Raw genomic sequence first — 16,461 nt, forward strand, 5'->3', positions numbered from 1 at the left:
TCGTGCAGAATATCTGCAAAACCAGTGAACTCATCCTGGACTTCAGACGCAACAAGGCTGCTCCGTCCCCTCTGTATAGCAACGGCAAGGGGTGGAGCGAGTGGAGACTTCAAATACCTGGGGGTCCATATCTCTGATGATCTAATTTGGGCAGCAAACACCACAGCACTCATCAATGAGGGGCAGCAGAGGCTATATTTCCTGAGAGTATTTAGGAAGGAAGGATCAGCTAGACACCAACCTGATGGTGACCTACTACTGGTCAGCCATTCAGAGACACTCAAGCTGCACAGAAGCTGACAGGAAAAGATTGCAAAGCGTGATAAACACAGCCCAAAGGTTCATCAAGCCATAACAGCCAAGACAAACAGACTCGAGGACCGCTTCTTCCCAAGAGCGGCTACCATAATCAACTTGAGCTATGCACCTAGGAGGACCTAATCAAAACTTTTCATATACATGCACTAAAACTCCTGCTAACCACTTTAGTCAGAAATTATAGATTAATATTATTATTGATGTATTATTTATCTCTTCATTTGTTTGTTGTTGCCTTTTGGGCACTGGGCAAGTTATTCATGTTGTTTACTTGTTTTTATGTAGACTACTTATTAGTTTATTTATTATTCATTATTATTTGTCATTTATTGTTTATTTATTTGTTATTTATTCCTTATTTATTTGTCTGTGTTTTTATTTGAAATCAAACACAATGGCGAAGTGGAAGAGTTTTCTGATTTCATGAAAAAGAGGCACCCGAACAGATGGCTGTGCGTTATCCTATTGTGAGGACATTGGTGAGCGTCATTTTTAAGGGGAGATAAAAGCAAACAACCCTTCGATAGGTTCCTTTTTATAAATTCATTAGCATTAAACTCGTATCTCAAGTTACCACAGTAACACAATAGACTGAAGGTATTAATTTTGAAGCCGTGAAGTAGTGAGGGATGACAGTAAAATGTAGTGTACAGTTGTAGAACAAATAATGCTAATTCAATGTAAGATTTGCCTGTGCTCACGAAAAATACAAGTTACGAAACTATTTCTGGAATGAATTTATTTCACAGGAGTTACCACTGTATGTATTGTCTTCTCATTTGCAGAAAATTAATACATTGTGAAAATCAGTAAATGACCGATTAGTCGAGAGCAGCCCATTTTGACTCCCGTCTGTTGCTGTAAATGACACTGAAACTTGGTAATTTACTACCACTGATAAGCGTGCCTCTTTTGTGTTTGTCTAGGAACCTCTGCTTTTTATGGAACCACGTGCACGCCTGTCAAGCGCTAGCCGCTTCTTCAATGCATCTTTCCAGGTTTCTGCCTGTACAGCTGTGGGATGCGGACCTTGGAGCTCCCCGGTGGTGGTCCGGCCCATTGGAGGTGTAGTAGTTGAAATCATGATCATTCACTTATTGGAAATCAGCAATTTCAATTTGTCTTCTGCAAAAAAAGAATAATAATAATAAAAAAATATATATATTTATATTAAATATATACTTGCATAACAAACACATTAAAATGAACTTGTATTACGATGCAGACACTCAAAAATAAGTTTAATCTAACCTTACACTAAACTTAATTCTAATTTGGTTTTAAATTTTCTCCCGGGTTGTCTCTATTTGCTCTGCCTCCACTCTGACTTTCAAATGCAACCTATCAAGGGGCTGTTTGCTTTTGTATTCCCTTGAAAATATTCCGAAAATGATGAACACAAATGTCCTCACAATAGGATAACGCACAACCACGCGATGACTAACCGAGAAAAAAAAACACTGGAAAAATGCAACGCTCCGCTCAGTGCTCGTAGAGACATCACAGGAGGTACTTGCGACCAGAGAGACATTACACGAGGGAGTTGTAGGGAGAGAGACAGTGCCCATGATGTTCTTATGGGCAGCCTCTCGTGTCCGCTGTCTGCTCATATATCAAAATTTGTCTTGGATCTCAAGATAAATATTTGCTGAAATTTTATTCGTATCTCAAATTGTTAGTATTTCGGGGCACTCGTATGTAGAGGCACCACTGTATATTCCGAAAAATACAATCTTTGTGAAGTAGGTATGAGTAGAGACTTGCAAATAAATTTTGGTCACTGTATTCTGTCGAAAAAAGACAAGTGAATTTTAGTTACGAGTCAATAGATTTCTTTTAAACAAAAATTTCTTATTGAAGTACAAATTTACCAGATTTTTTGGAGAAGGAGAACAACACGTGGAAGCCTTACCTCCCATTTCCTCAGTTTGAGGGTCAAATCTGGCCTTCTCACTCCACTAGTTTTCAGGATTTCCTCACACTCCAACACAGCTCCTTATCTTCCAAGCCAAAATTATTCAAATCTAAATCTGTTCCATCGGTTGAGTTAACCTATCGACCGTGATAGATAGATGTGTACCTTTTGAAGTGGGAGGCATAACAGCAACATTTCAAAGAGTATGTCCAAGTTTCAACTTAAAAGGTGTCTTCAGCTGATACTATGCTTATACACGGTCATTTTTTTCTAATCACTGTGATGTTGTCTACGTAGGTGACTGGGGCGTCTCCACAGACACCCCTAAGGAGAGAAACCACATTTGGGCGGGCATTCTCTTTGGTCTCCTAGCGCTGACCGTGTCAGCTTTGCTTTTTTCTGTCATTGCTCGGCAGCGTGGGAAGGAAACACATTTTGGGTATTACGGAAGTCATGAGAATGACTAGTTGTATTTGTGAGTGTGTAACATTTTGTTGTTTTTCATGTTTTCAGTTGGGTTTTTCAACCCACTAACCCTGAGACCCCTGTGTCGTTTGCGGCTGCTCGTTCTTTCAACAGAAAAGGCAGTGGCACAAATATTTCTACACGTGAGTTTTGCTCCAGTTGTTATAGAGATGTTTATTATGTCAAGTGATAATTGATCAACCACCTTTTTTCTTTTTGTCACTCCAGTGAGCAGTCTAGGTATCAGCGAAGAGCTTAAAAACAAACTGAGGGATGTTCTCATCCCAGAGAGGCAGCTAGTACTCGGACACATGTTGGGCAAAGGTAACAATATTTTTATAAAAATATTTTATGTGACTCAGTTATCCTGTTGGGTTGGCCAAACAGGAAGCCTGCAGACTAGCCAGGTAACGGACAGCCTTTTGAAAAGGTGGTGCTAGGTCTCCAATAGCTGGGTGCATTTTGGTCCACCCTGCTTGTTTATATGGTACACAGTGTAGTCGTAGTCTGATCATACTACCATGTACCCCACCATTGGCAGGGTAGAAATTTCTTCAGAGTTGAAGGCAATGCATGCAAATCTGTCATACTCGTTTGGTCAGTGTGGTCTGGCACAGACCAGTTATCCAAACCACCGTATAGCACTCCACCCCAAGTGGTTGGGATCCATGGTGAGCACCTCGCAGCGGACAAGAGTCACAGGCTGCGAGATTCTGGGGACCGTATTCCCCATCAAGTAATGACCGTGATAGATGCTGAGCACAGGGCCTAGCCAAGGTCCCCCCCAGTTCCACCCACGCCCGAAAGGGGTCACATGCGACATAATGGTGCACCAAGACGAGAGTTCCCCAGGTTCCACTCGAACACTCCAAAGCATTGAAACAAGGGAGATTGTGCTAGCCACACCTGGTGACACGCCCGGACGAGGTAGGGCACCACGTGTCTGAGTTCCCTTGTTATCAGGGCAAAAGCTTGCGGAGCTGCATCACTATAGCGGTGTCGTCAGAGAACTTCTGGATGTGGCAGGTGTCTGTATTATGTTTGAAATCTGGTGTGTAGAGAGAGAAGAGGAGTGGGGAGAGCACTGTGCCTTCAGGGGGCCCCCGTGCTGCGAGCTATCACATCAGATGTACATTCCTGAAGTCTCACATTGTGGTCTGTCAGAGGTTTATGATCCATGTCATCATTCCAATATCAACACTGCTGAACAACACATCTCACATTAAACATGAAAATCATTTTTTTTTTTGGCTTGTATGTTCCACTGTTGTTTCAGGTACACAATGAACAGATTGGTTTCGGTAATAAAACTATTGTGTCATTGCTGTGACTGTAGGTTTTTTTGCTGCCAAGTCCACATTGGGCTTTTTGATTCAAAAAGAGAGTGGGTTACCTAGACATATTTTATGTGAATAAGTTCTTATGCTGCCTGATACATGGCAATAATGTTGTTCCTGAATCTAGTTTCTTAATCAAAAGTAACTAACACATTTTAATGTATTTAATGAGCGCTAAAAATCAAATGGCTTTTTTTAGTGGCTTTTGCCGTGCTGTAGACAAAGAAAACATGAACTCATTCTCTTCTTCATAGCAAGTTGACAAACTAACACAGAAGTAAATTCATTGTCACGGCCTGAAAGGAATATCATCCCTTTCTTTTTAAAGCACTCAGACTCATTCTTCGTTACCCAGTTGATTAACAGCATACATGTCTGTGTGTGTGTGTAGGTGAGTTTGGGTCAGTGCGTGAGGCTTTCCTGAAGACTGATGACTCACAAACCCAGAAGGTGGCAGTCAAAGTTCTGAAATGTGTGTCCTGCCTTTTTAAATTTCATTGGCTCGTGTTGAATTTCGGTTCAGTTCATGGTTATGTATCCAGCTGACATCACCTCGTCAAGTGACATCGAACAGTGCTTGAAGGAGGCAGCCTACATGAAAGACTTCCAACACCCCAATGTAATTCAGCTCATTGGTAAAGAATTAAGTATATTCCTTATTATAATAGTAAGACAGGTCAAATGTCAAATGCCTTTTGATCGACAATTGTTTGTTCCAATAGGTGTTAGTCTGCATCAGCGTCACGCGCAGCGTTTGCCTGTCCCTATGGTGGTCTTACCCTTCATGAAGTATGGAGACCTGCACACTTACCTGTTCCTGTCCAGACTCGGAGACCGTCCCTTTGTATGTCCCATTGACATGCCAATGACTCCTGCATAACAAAAGATTACCTTAACATACCTGCGTAGCTCTGTGTTAAACTAAGAGCTTAAGTGTTGATTGGGTAAAAAAAATGGGGTTGCTGGAGCCTAACTCAATTTACTTTGGGCGAAAGGCAGACTAAACCGTAGACTAGTCGGCAGTCAGCCGTAGGGCACATAGAGACAAACAACCATACACAACAAATATCATATTTGATCATCAATACTAAAATGTGATATTATTCAGTACAGAGGTGCTCGGACGTTTGGTCGCTGTTTTTTTGGTCGTCAGTCTTTTGGTCGCCGGGCTTTTGGTCGCCAGTCTTTCGGTCCTACTTGACAACTACTGTATTTCCGCGCATATTAGCCGCCTCGACGTATAAGCCGCACCCTTAAAATTCCCATAAAATCGTTGAATTTTACAATTTCTCTCGTATAAGACACCCTGATTTCCAGTTTTCATCTTCAGGTTCACGTTTCTAATAGGGAATACAAAATACTTATTTTTAGAAACATTTTCCCTTCAAAGTAACACATTTGAACCCCCTATTAGAACCATCATTGCACTTGGTATTTTTGAGATACTGTATGAATCGAAAGGATCATCTGCTGGATTGCACATTTCGCAAGGGTTTTGTCTGCATGTAGACAAATTCAAGAAGGAAGTCACGTGAGCAGTACAACCAGGAAGTGTCCGAAGTTGTAGTTTTCACTAAATTTCGGTGCAATAATAGCATGAGGTCCACATTACACAGGTATCAAGGATTATATTTTAATGATCGACCGCAAGACCTTTGATCAGCCTTAACAACTATCGGGATGTGCTGAAATGGTAACCATAACGAACACATGTATCAAGGCTACTTGTGTCTGACCAGTCAGAGCACGTTTAACTATGGCAAGATGGCGGTGCCCTGAGTGAGCAATGGCAGGCACAAGTGAGAGTTTTTTTCACGTTTTATGCAAGACACAGTTTGTTTTTTTCCATGTCAACACATCCCAATAGTTGTTAAGGCTGATCTAAGGTCTTGCAGTCGATCATTAAAATATCAGCCTTGATACCTGTGTAATGTGTATCGAATGATATTATTGCATTCAGAGACTCGGACACACTTTATGGTTGTACTGCTCATATTACTTTTTGAAATTGTCTACGTGCAGGTCACACCCTTTTGGAACAGAAAGGAAATGGTTGTACATTTGTGATTATGAAATAAAACAAAATTCAGATTTTATATATTTTTTTCTCTTATTTCTTGTTCGAAAGTTACAACTATTGCAGTAATATGAACCATCGGAAAAATCGAGATATTTCGACACTAGAATCAATTTGGCCGCCACATAATCCTAAACTTCTGGTAAGAAAATTGTAATTTCTGTCATTAAAAAGCATCAGGTTCTCCTCAAGATAGACTAATTTCTTTTTTCAAATTGAATAAATTGATATTTTGCATTTACAAAGACCCTAATAATATGCTTTGATTCATACAGTATCTCAGAAATACCACGTGATGATTTTTCTTAAAATTTTCCCTTCAAAGTAACACATTCGTACTCCCTCATAAAACCATGAATATGGAGGTGAAAATTGTGAATCAGGGGGCGGCTTATACATGAGAAATTATAAAATTCAACAATTTTATGGGTGCGGCCTATACGCAGGGGCAGCCTTTATACGAATATATATTCATGTTCTTCATTCTTATTCATAAAGAAAAATCCTTTCCTTTAGTTAATACTTAGCTGAAAAAGTTTAGTGCGTGTGTGTGTGTGATCAAACTTACTTAAATAAGTTGAGTTGGAGCAACAAGGTTTTAGCGCGAGTTCTACTAGTACTAAAACTGCTCCCTAAGTGCACACACAATCAGGTCCCGGGCAAAAAGCTGTAATGTAAGCAGGAACATTATACTTGTCTACCCTTCAGGATTTCTTCATCATCCTTGAAGTAATTTGTATATAACTTTAAAAAAAAAAAGTTTGAGCTATAGTTTTTACAATACCTTTCGTAAATATATTACATTTTTCTTTAGGAATTAAAAATTGACTTTGTATTTGTGTTTTAGTTAGAGAAAATGAGAAGTGTTGTTTGCAAGAATAAGGCTAATTTCATGTAATTGAAAAAGATTAACCCATTTAAACCCTCCTGTCACAAGTGACCAAAACGCTGCAGCTAAACCTACCAGTTTCGGAATCGGGATTAAGTTTAAAGTTAACTTTGAAAAGGTAAAAATAATTTAACTTGACTATTAACTTCTCTGTTCTACAACCTTTATTTGATCACCCCCACATCTTCATTCCTGTATGATCCCTCTCAGGACTTACTCCCGCATGTGCTAGTTCAATTTATGCTGGACGTGGCTCGAGGAATGGAATACCTGAGCACTCGAAATTTCATCCACAGAGACCTGGCAGCCCGCAACTGCATGTCAGGCCCTTTCTGTTTACTTTATGTCACCCTTGCATGCGCATTCACTCAAAGATAATGGATTGCTTTCTGTTGCGTGTTTCAGGCTTGGCAAAAATAGGGTAGTATGCGTGGCAGACTTTGGCCTCTCGAAGAAGATCTACTCGGGAGATTATTACCGACAAGGATCTGTTTCCAAGCTTCCAGTCAAATGGATAGCTTTGGAAAGTTTGGCTGACAATGTCTACACCACGCAAAGTGATGTGGTATGCCACATATATTTTGTGACATTTGTGTTAACGACAAAAATGTACGCCCTGTGAATATTTTTTACCTTGTATTAGAGCTGGGCGATACGACAAAAATTGTTATCACGATGAAAAAAATATCAGTCTATCGATAATGATCACAAAAACTATTTGTATTTACTTGCATATAAGCCGCTTTTGTAAGACAAACATTTACTGAATCGAGGGCATGGCTTATATGCGCATAAAAACATGACATGCACGAAACTGCAACGATGCCACGACACGATGACGTCATGACCCAATGCCAAGTGACGTCATGACGCAAGCATGCGGCCGATATGGTCATTTATGTCAAAATAGAGAAAAGATAAACAGATAAAACGGTAAATAAAATTAATTTTGACATCTATGAGTGAAATTCAAGAAAAAAACATGCGTATCTTGCATGATACGTGAAAAAACGCATGTTCCCGTCAAAAAAGTTAGAAATCGCCAGGGAGAATTTACTTGGATCTTTTAGTGGATCTTGTGTGTTGTTGTCCTATTGCATTAATGTTCTATTAACCTCTATTGATAAACTGATAAAAAAAACACGTATCCTCTTGCTCCCGAGCGTTGGTCTGGAACTAGCATTCATCGTCCAACAGCGCCCCTGTTCTCTGTGGTGGTCGGTGGTGTAATTGCAGTTTAAAATTGTCAAATTTTTATCAAAAGTTTTTAATATCTTTGACAAATTATTTCATGATAATTATCGTTATTGTTTTATCGCCCAGCTCTACTTTGTCTATCTTGAATCTCTGACTGAGTTTTGTATAAATAATTTCAGACATTCAACTACACTTAATCAATTTAACTTGAGTCACTCACTAAAGCAATGAGGTTATGTGTGGCAGTGGTCCTTTGGTGTCACCATGTGGGAAGTGATGACCCGAGGCCAGACGCCATACCCTGGGGTGGAGAACTCGGAAATATACGAGTACCTGATTCGGGGAGAACGCCTCAAGAAACCTGCCGAGTGCAGACAAGACATGTAAGCAACCTGTGTCATCACCTGGCTAAGCACTTAATGATGATAGGGATTTCACACGACGTCTGTCACTTTTGTTTTTGGCTGCTCTCTTAATTTTAGTCTTTTAGAAAAAATAACATTCTTAATAGTCATATTTGAGTGATTTCTACATAAATGACGATAAATGTAGTTTTAATTGACAAAACTATTTGTCAGTGATTCCTGTCAAAAATCTAAACCCAGTCATTTGGTCAGTTTACTAATCCGTATTAAGATAATGTTAAATTTTGGGTAGATTTTGGCAAATTGTATGCTTAGATTAGTCAACTGTGAGTAGATATTAGCAAGCTGTAGGTAAAAATTACTAAACTGTCGGCACAGATTACTAAACCCGGTGTTTAGACATTTGCACTCGTTGACAAATCTGTTCACACCACTTGCTATATGTTAAGGCCGCAGCTATCAATTGTTCTCATTTCACTTTCTGAATCACTTTATCCTCACTATGCTCGTGTGGGGTGCGAGAGCCTATCCCAGCTGACTTCGGGCCAGAGGCAGGGGACACCCTGAATTGGTGGGCAGCCAATCGCAGGGCACAAGGAGACAAACAACCATTCACGCTCACACATACCATGCATGTCTTTGGAATTTGGAAGGAAACTGAACCCAGAAAAAAAACCACACAGGCCCAGATTACATGCAATCTCCACACAGGTGGACCGATTTGGATTTGAACCCAGGTGCCCCACTGAGAGGCCGACACACTAACCACTCACCTGCCGAGCCACCTAGTATCCATGTGTTAAGTACCATATTTTCCACGCCTTAGGGATCATCGACTTAAAAGGTGTTGTTTCAAGGTGCTTCGGCTCAATCATCCCAAACATAACTTACGCTTATGATGCGACCTAAGTTGGTCCTTTTCTAGCTGCACATTTATGACGAAATATATAGTAATTAGTATATATAATATATTTAGTTAAAGTAGATACAGTTAGCGGAATCTGTGAGGACTTGAGAGTAAAGCAAGCAGCTGAGAAAGGGGATACTCCGAGGCCAGCCGAAACCTTCAAAGCGAGTCCTGGCTGGTTCGATAACTTTAATAAAACAAATTGGGGAGACCTTTGGTTGTGGGGCACACGGAAGCAGCTAGTTCCCACTCGAAATCCGCGACGGAATACATTAACACCTTTGCCGCGATAATAGCACAACAAGGTTACAACCATTTTTAAGTGTGTGTACAGTAAGCAAAGTTCCTTTAAGTTAAATTTTAAGTTTATGTTATTATGTAGTGCCAAAAAAGTGTAGCGAACCGAATTTGTCAAGTCTCTCTACTCTGCTGTTAACCGCTCCCATCTGCCTCAAAGGTAAGAACTCCATATAAAATGTACACAATAATGTCATATTTTATTGCAGATCATAATTAGGTATTTGTAACTTTTTGAGAATAGGTCGTGAATTAGTAAAATTAAAAACATGTTTTTCCATTGTAATATTCTGTAAATTTTATTCAGAGGGTGGGGATGGATTAATTGGTATTTAGTTATTTTCTATGGGAAAAGTTCATTTCAGATATGAGTAAATTGGCATACGATCTAGGTCCCGGAATGTAATAAGATCGTATCTCAAGGTATTATTGTCGTATGGTATGTAGTATTAATATGGGTGATCCTACGTTACGATTTTTCGTTTATCGAGGTTATGTTCTGGTCTAAATGATACGCGATATTTGAGGGATTACTGTACAGCACTTTCAAAACAAACTATTACAACTGCAATTGTTGCAGTTCTATCATACCATTACTAAACTGGGTACAGAAGAGTACACTGTATCTACAGATTACTTATCTGTAGGGATTTCCCCGATTTAATCACAGCTCGTAAATCGGTTCGGTTCATATAATTTTTAGAGGATAATAATCTGGGCAAAATGATTAGGGTGAAAATATTTATTTGATGTTTGTAGCGCTCCAAAAATAAAGTGAAGATATACATGGATATTGTCAAAACAAACAAACACTTTTTTTGTACTACACAACATCGAAACACTAGTTGTTGTCGGAAGCTAAATTTAACATGGAATAATGCAAAGCAGTGCATATCCGCAATATGGAAATATTTGATAGTTGTATTTTCTTTTTCTCTCCCAAATAGTTTGCTGAGGTAACAGATTAGTATCAACAGATCCTTTAAATTAGGTGATCAGGTCAACCCTACTTGCAAAATTGATTTAACTGGGTAATTAAGCTGTGATTTATTTTTTCTGTCTAGCCAGTGGAGCATCTTTGTAAACATTGGACAGCAACTGCTTAGCATTTTTGCATCATCTCGTTAAATATAAACCGTCTAAAGGCCCATTATGTTTTAGTCATCCAAGACACGTATTTAGTTTGTTGTTGTCATGATATAAACAATCGTTAACGAAAACAATCCTCTTATTAGCTACGACGTGATGCACAGCTGCTGGAGTCCGGTCCCCAAATGTCGTCCCTCGTTCCATCATCTTGTGGTCTTGCTGGAGGATCTTAAGAATAGCTTTTCGCCGGCACCCCCCCACAAAGAGTCCTTACACTACGTCAACCTGGATGGGGAACAAACAGGGGGATGCAGGGCGAGTGACAGCAGCCCCCCCTGGGACCAAGAACGGGATTGGGTCACGATGTCATCTGGTGCTGCATTGGCCATTGGAGGCGGAGACTATAGGTACATGGCAGACGTTTGTGAAGACGCACCAGGGGAGCAAGGAGCTGATGAGGATGATGACGCTATAATTCATGTATGATCTGATTATATGTCACTTGAGTTGAGAAAAACTAACTGGACTGTTTTGCACTCTCTACTTGGCACTTTTTAACACTATGAATGTTTTAGTATTGTGACTCATTAAAAAGTCTAGCCATACACAACTAATATAATTGTATCCACAGAATGTAAACAAAGAAAATCAGTTTTTTCAGGTGAGCTTGGTTGAGTAATTAAATTCTGCTTTGCCTTTTATAAAACATAAATAAATAAAAAATACAACTTCACTCCATACATGGTATTTCTGAGATACTGTATACATCGAAAGGAACAAGCAATGTCAGGCACAATTGAGTTTTCTTTCATGTTTTATGCAAGATTCTGCCATTTTTTTCTTGAATTTCATTCATCAACATCAAAAAAAAAAGTTTTACGCATTTTATCTGTTTATCCTTTCTCTATTTTGAAATAAATTACCGTATCACCCGCAATGTTTTGTGTTCTGGTGTTTTCTGCATGTCTAGTCTGATTTGTGCGCATATAAGCTGTACCCGCGATTTAGTCATACTTTTTTGTGACAAATGCGGTGTATGCGAGAAAATACGGTACTTGAATCAGAATATTCGCTATTTTGATTTCCCTTTTTTAAGCTGATCCTATGGAAAGTATGATGTAATTTTTCCCTCAATTTTTGTTTTATTAAGAAGACAAATCAATTGATAAATACGTTTTAAAAAATAATGTATGCATTTTCCTCATTTTATATGCAACATTTTAAAAATGAAATCTTAGAGAATATTTGCCATCAAGAAGCTAAAAAATAGAATGTGGTTGAAAGTTGAGCTAAAATATGAAAAATATAGTGTTCCCCCGCTACTTCGCGCCTCAGTTAACGCGGACGCAGAGCTTTGCGGATTTTTTTCTGGAAAAAAAATAAAGATATTAAATTAAAATTATAAATTACATCATTTTACAAGGTGTGGAAACAAAATATTCAATTAGAATTAGTAATTGCATCATTTTACAAAATTTTAAAATACAAAGAATGCATGTATGCGCAAAGCATCACGGGGCATCACGGAAGCATAACGGGCATAAACAAGCTGATTGGCCAGCTGAATGCTCACCGAATATACTCGACTCCCCATTGGCCCATTCACCACGGAAGCCCAAGCTTCTCCCGATGCCCATTCTCAGTCCACGCCTATCTCGTGCTATACAGTACACTTCTCGCCAAGTTAAGTGTAAAAGTTTTGTGAAGCCCGTCGTGATGCCTCCAAAACACTCTCCACGCACTGGTTATTTGGATCCGTGATTGTAGGGCGAAGCAAATCAGCCTGGACGGACACTTAATCCGAAGTAAGGCTAAATCTTTGTTTGATGCTATGGTGCCTGAGGGTGGTGACGACGACGACAACGTTCTAAACGAGGAAGAAGACGATGGCAACGACGACGAAGGTGATCCTCTACCCGGTGCCTCAAGCTAGACTAACCCATGACCACGTACGGCTTTCGCTGCCAGCAAGGGCTGGCTTGAGAGGTTTAAGCGGCGAGTTGGACTAAAGAATGTGTCGTTGCATGGAGATGCAGCCTCTGCAGACGGAGCAACAGCGTGGCGTTATGTTGAGGATGTGTTTCCGGGAATGATAGAAGAAAATGGCTATGTCCCGGAGCAAGTCTTCAACATGGATGAAACTGGACTCTACTGGAAGAGGGTGCCGTCCCGAACATTTCTTTTCAAGGACGAACTTCAGAAAACAGGTTTCAAAGCCCACAAGGATTGAGTGACTCTGCTATTGTTGTACCCCGAATTTACGGGGTAGTTGTATTTGCCTTTAAAAGACGGGTGAAATAATCAGACAGGTCCTTTGTTGTTTTTCAAGCCAACTTTAGTTATATCAAAGCAATTCACACAAAACATAATATACAATAACACTCAAATATATACAAAGTAACATATTAACAACCCGTTATAACCCAAAACAATGTACATGTTGCATAAACGATTATAACTTAGGAGTATTGTAACTTGTTACCTTTTGTTCCGGCCGTCATATACTGCATACTATTATGCTACCGTTATAACGGCGGCCGAAGGTAGCTTGCTGTAAGCAATACACCCGAGACTCGCACATTCACGCACATACATAAAAAAGTAAACAACCAGCGGCCGAAGGTAGCTTGCTGTAAACAATACACCCGAGACTCGCACATTCACGCACACACATAAAAAAGTAAACAACCATCACTAAGCATTACGTTCTTTCTCACATGCTAACTATTGCCTCTTGCAAATCCCACACTCAATCGATCTTCAAAACAAAGCAACATACCTTTAAAAGACGGGTGAAATAATCAGACAGGTCCTTTGTTGTGTTATGTTCAAGCCAACTTAGTGGAGTGTCTGACTACCCCGCTTTTATTCTACACACAGGTCTACGACCATTATGTAATCGCTGCGTGTTTCGCGCGTACCCATTACGTCATAGCTGCGTGTTTCGTGCACGCTTCGCGCATCAACTCTGCGTACTTTGTGCACGCTTCGCGCGTCATAGCGGCGTGAGTCCCTTTTCCCCTTAACACCTGCACTCATTTATAACTTCACTTACTTCACCCTGTCACACTATGATGTTTTTGAATTTCTGAGTTTTCTGAATAAAAGTTTACATTTATTACATTTGCAGTTTTTTACTGTATATATACTGTATTTGATTTGTTTTTATGCACCAACATAAGACCTGCATTCTAATGTAGAATAAAACACCTGAATGAACAGCATATTAGCCTGGTGGTGGTTTTGTGCACGTGTTATACGTTTCTTTAAATATTTTTGAAGGGGCTCGCCTACTTCGCGGAGTTCCACAAATATCAAGTTATTCATATTTGATCAATTAATAAATCACTGTTAATTGACAATTATCTTAACTACAAAACTACAATGTGGCCTGTCACAATGTTGAGTATAAAACCACAATTCCCCCCACCCTTTACAAATTGAGGTTTTAGATTTTTTTTTTTTGCCTTAGGATTCTGATAAGAAATCTCAATGCTCCTTACCCCCAGTTTCTTTGTTGCCGAGTCCACAAAAATGGGTTTAAACCATGGACAAACTACGGCCCGCGGGTCACATCCGGCCCGGTAGCCCTTTTAATCTGGCCTGCCAACATTGTCCAAATAATGTTTTTATTTATTTATTTTTCCCCGAGATGGTGCCGTTACGCGGAAGCGAGTGACAGTAGCTGTTATCTAAATCCATCTACATTCAATAACTTTGGATCAGAGGAAGCACGCAGAGTTGGTCGTGATGAGAATTTATCAGACTTCAGCTGAAGGAAGGGGGTCAGAGTAGCCCAGTGCTTCTCAATTATTTTCTGTTAGGCCCCCCCGTAGCAAGAAGAAACGTATCCGCCCCCCCCCCCCCCCCCCACGGTGACTATAAATAAAATCATTTTATAAAATTGTTATAAGTACAACATTTTATCCTTATTAACATTAAAGAAAATGAAAAAAGAAAGAAATATAGTCAAACTTACAAATAATAACTTTATTAAATCTTGTCTGGAACAGAAAAGATTTTAAGTGCATCAATGCCTGAAATAAAAAATAAATGAGAGCGCCACTGCCAGCGACTGTAGTGGATGTGCAATTACACTTTATACTAGTACGGCCAAATAAAATCCTGTTCCCCAGGGTTACCATTATTGTTTTGGCAGAAACATACCATTCCAGAATGTTCTCTTCATAGGTCAACCTGACTGGTGAGTGTGCACAGTCCTACGCATACTTGATTAATTAGCTTTTATTCCACCATATTCCCTTTTGTAGTTTTTAACTACAAACACAATATTGCAGTTCGAACATTTGAACACATCACACAGTTCAGTTCTTTTAAACTTCCGGTGGAAGTCGGTCCGGACGAATGTGGCCAGAGTGGTGTTTCCACTTTTTTGCCACCCAGAGGATTATTGTGCCTCTGTTAGGCCGGCATCTGGGGTACCCCAGTCCTTTTTCTTCGATCACCTGCTGATGATCAGTACAGTGTCTGCTGGAGGGACCCCAGGTCAGGAAAGTCGCCTCTCATTGTCCTGGGACGGTGGCTTGGCACGCCAGATGCTTGAGTTGGGCACTCGTCTACCTCTTCCCATCGTCAGCCTCCTGGATGGATCTGCTTTGTTTAGACTCCCAGGAGTAAAGTATATCAGCAAAACTGTTTGTTGTTTATCCTAGCCATATCTCTATTTGGAGTAACCCAAAGAAAAATAGACTCAACCTGCTGAACCTTGCAGCTAACTCATCTGTTACACCTCTGGGGATGTAAATTGGACTGCCTTTCCTTGATGAGGCTCAATGCTGGGAGAGGCCAGCCGCCGCACCGAAATTCTGAGCCACCAATTGTATCTCCTCAACTATAGATCGAAAAACAGATCGTGGTAAGAGCAGTAAAACCAAAGCACATAGTCCTGTTGCTCTTTGACAGAAATCACATAATTTATTTGCACCACACCACCACCGTAAATCAAAACATGTAATCAGTAGAGCAGTTTGTCTTGGTTTATAGTTTACAGCTTTCATAATAGGATTGACACCGTTTCATCCACCCCCCGTCCCCCACCGCTGGCAGGTTGGTTGATAGCTTGCAGGCTCAGCAAAACATCTTTAATCGAGCAACTTCCATCCAAGGAGCAAACACAAAGAGTTATTCACTGGGATTCAAACTCACAAAAGCCACTAAGTGAGTTACTTAAAGAGTGCATTGTAGAGAAACCAAGTATTTTATGTCCTGAAAGTAAGAACAAATTTGAAAAAATATCTTATCCTACAGGTTAGTGACTCAATGTATTGAAGACAAGTCATAGTTCTACTTTGGAATGGCTCTAGATACGAAATTTTCAGGTTTTGAAAGCTTTGTAAATGAGTGCTTCAAAATACGAAAAAGATCCAATTTACGAAATCCCCCAAAAAGTAATTGCATTTCTTTATCCGTTAATTTATTTTGAAAATATTGTCGAGATTAAACTTCCTGAAATTGGATGACTTTTATGCTTCATTAAGTACAGCCAGATTTCCAAATGATGGCACAGAGGATTCTGGTGTTATTTGGCTTTACATACAGTGGGGCAAATAAGTATTTAGTCAACCACCAATCGTGCAAGTTATCC

At 39.8% G+C, this 16,461-nt stretch overlaps 1 protein-coding gene across 1 annotated transcript in view; it reads left to right on the plus strand.

Moving 5' to 3' along the window:
* Positions 1–11,793, plus strand: part of tyro3 (TYRO3 protein tyrosine kinase) — a 30,339-nt gene extending 18,546 nt beyond the window's left edge. The window contains exons 8-18 of the mRNA XM_077730664.1: positions 1,245–1,383; positions 2,531–2,672; positions 2,747–2,841; positions 2,927–3,022; positions 4,427–4,485; positions 4,559–4,670; positions 4,758–4,879; positions 7,212–7,321; positions 7,407–7,566; positions 8,445–8,581; positions 11,003–11,793. Of these exons, the coding sequence (XP_077586790.1) occupies positions 1,245–1,383; positions 2,531–2,672; positions 2,747–2,841; positions 2,927–3,022; positions 4,427–4,485; positions 4,559–4,670; positions 4,758–4,879; positions 7,212–7,321; positions 7,407–7,566; positions 8,445–8,581; positions 11,003–11,342 (1,512 nt within the window). The 3' untranslated portion in view covers positions 11,343–11,793. The remainder of the gene's footprint in view (positions 1–1,244; positions 1,384–2,530; positions 2,673–2,746; positions 2,842–2,926; positions 3,023–4,426; positions 4,486–4,558; positions 4,671–4,757; positions 4,880–7,211; positions 7,322–7,406; positions 7,567–8,444; positions 8,582–11,002) is intronic.
* The last annotated feature ends 4,668 nt before the right edge of the window (positions 11,794–16,461 follow it).

The sequence above is a fragment of the Stigmatopora nigra genome, chromosome 13, assembly GCF_051989575.1.
Source record: "Stigmatopora nigra isolate UIUO_SnigA chromosome 13, RoL_Snig_1.1, whole genome shotgun sequence".
In the NCBI taxonomy this organism is placed as follows: domain Eukaryota; kingdom Metazoa; phylum Chordata; class Actinopteri; order Syngnathiformes; family Syngnathidae; genus Stigmatopora; species Stigmatopora nigra.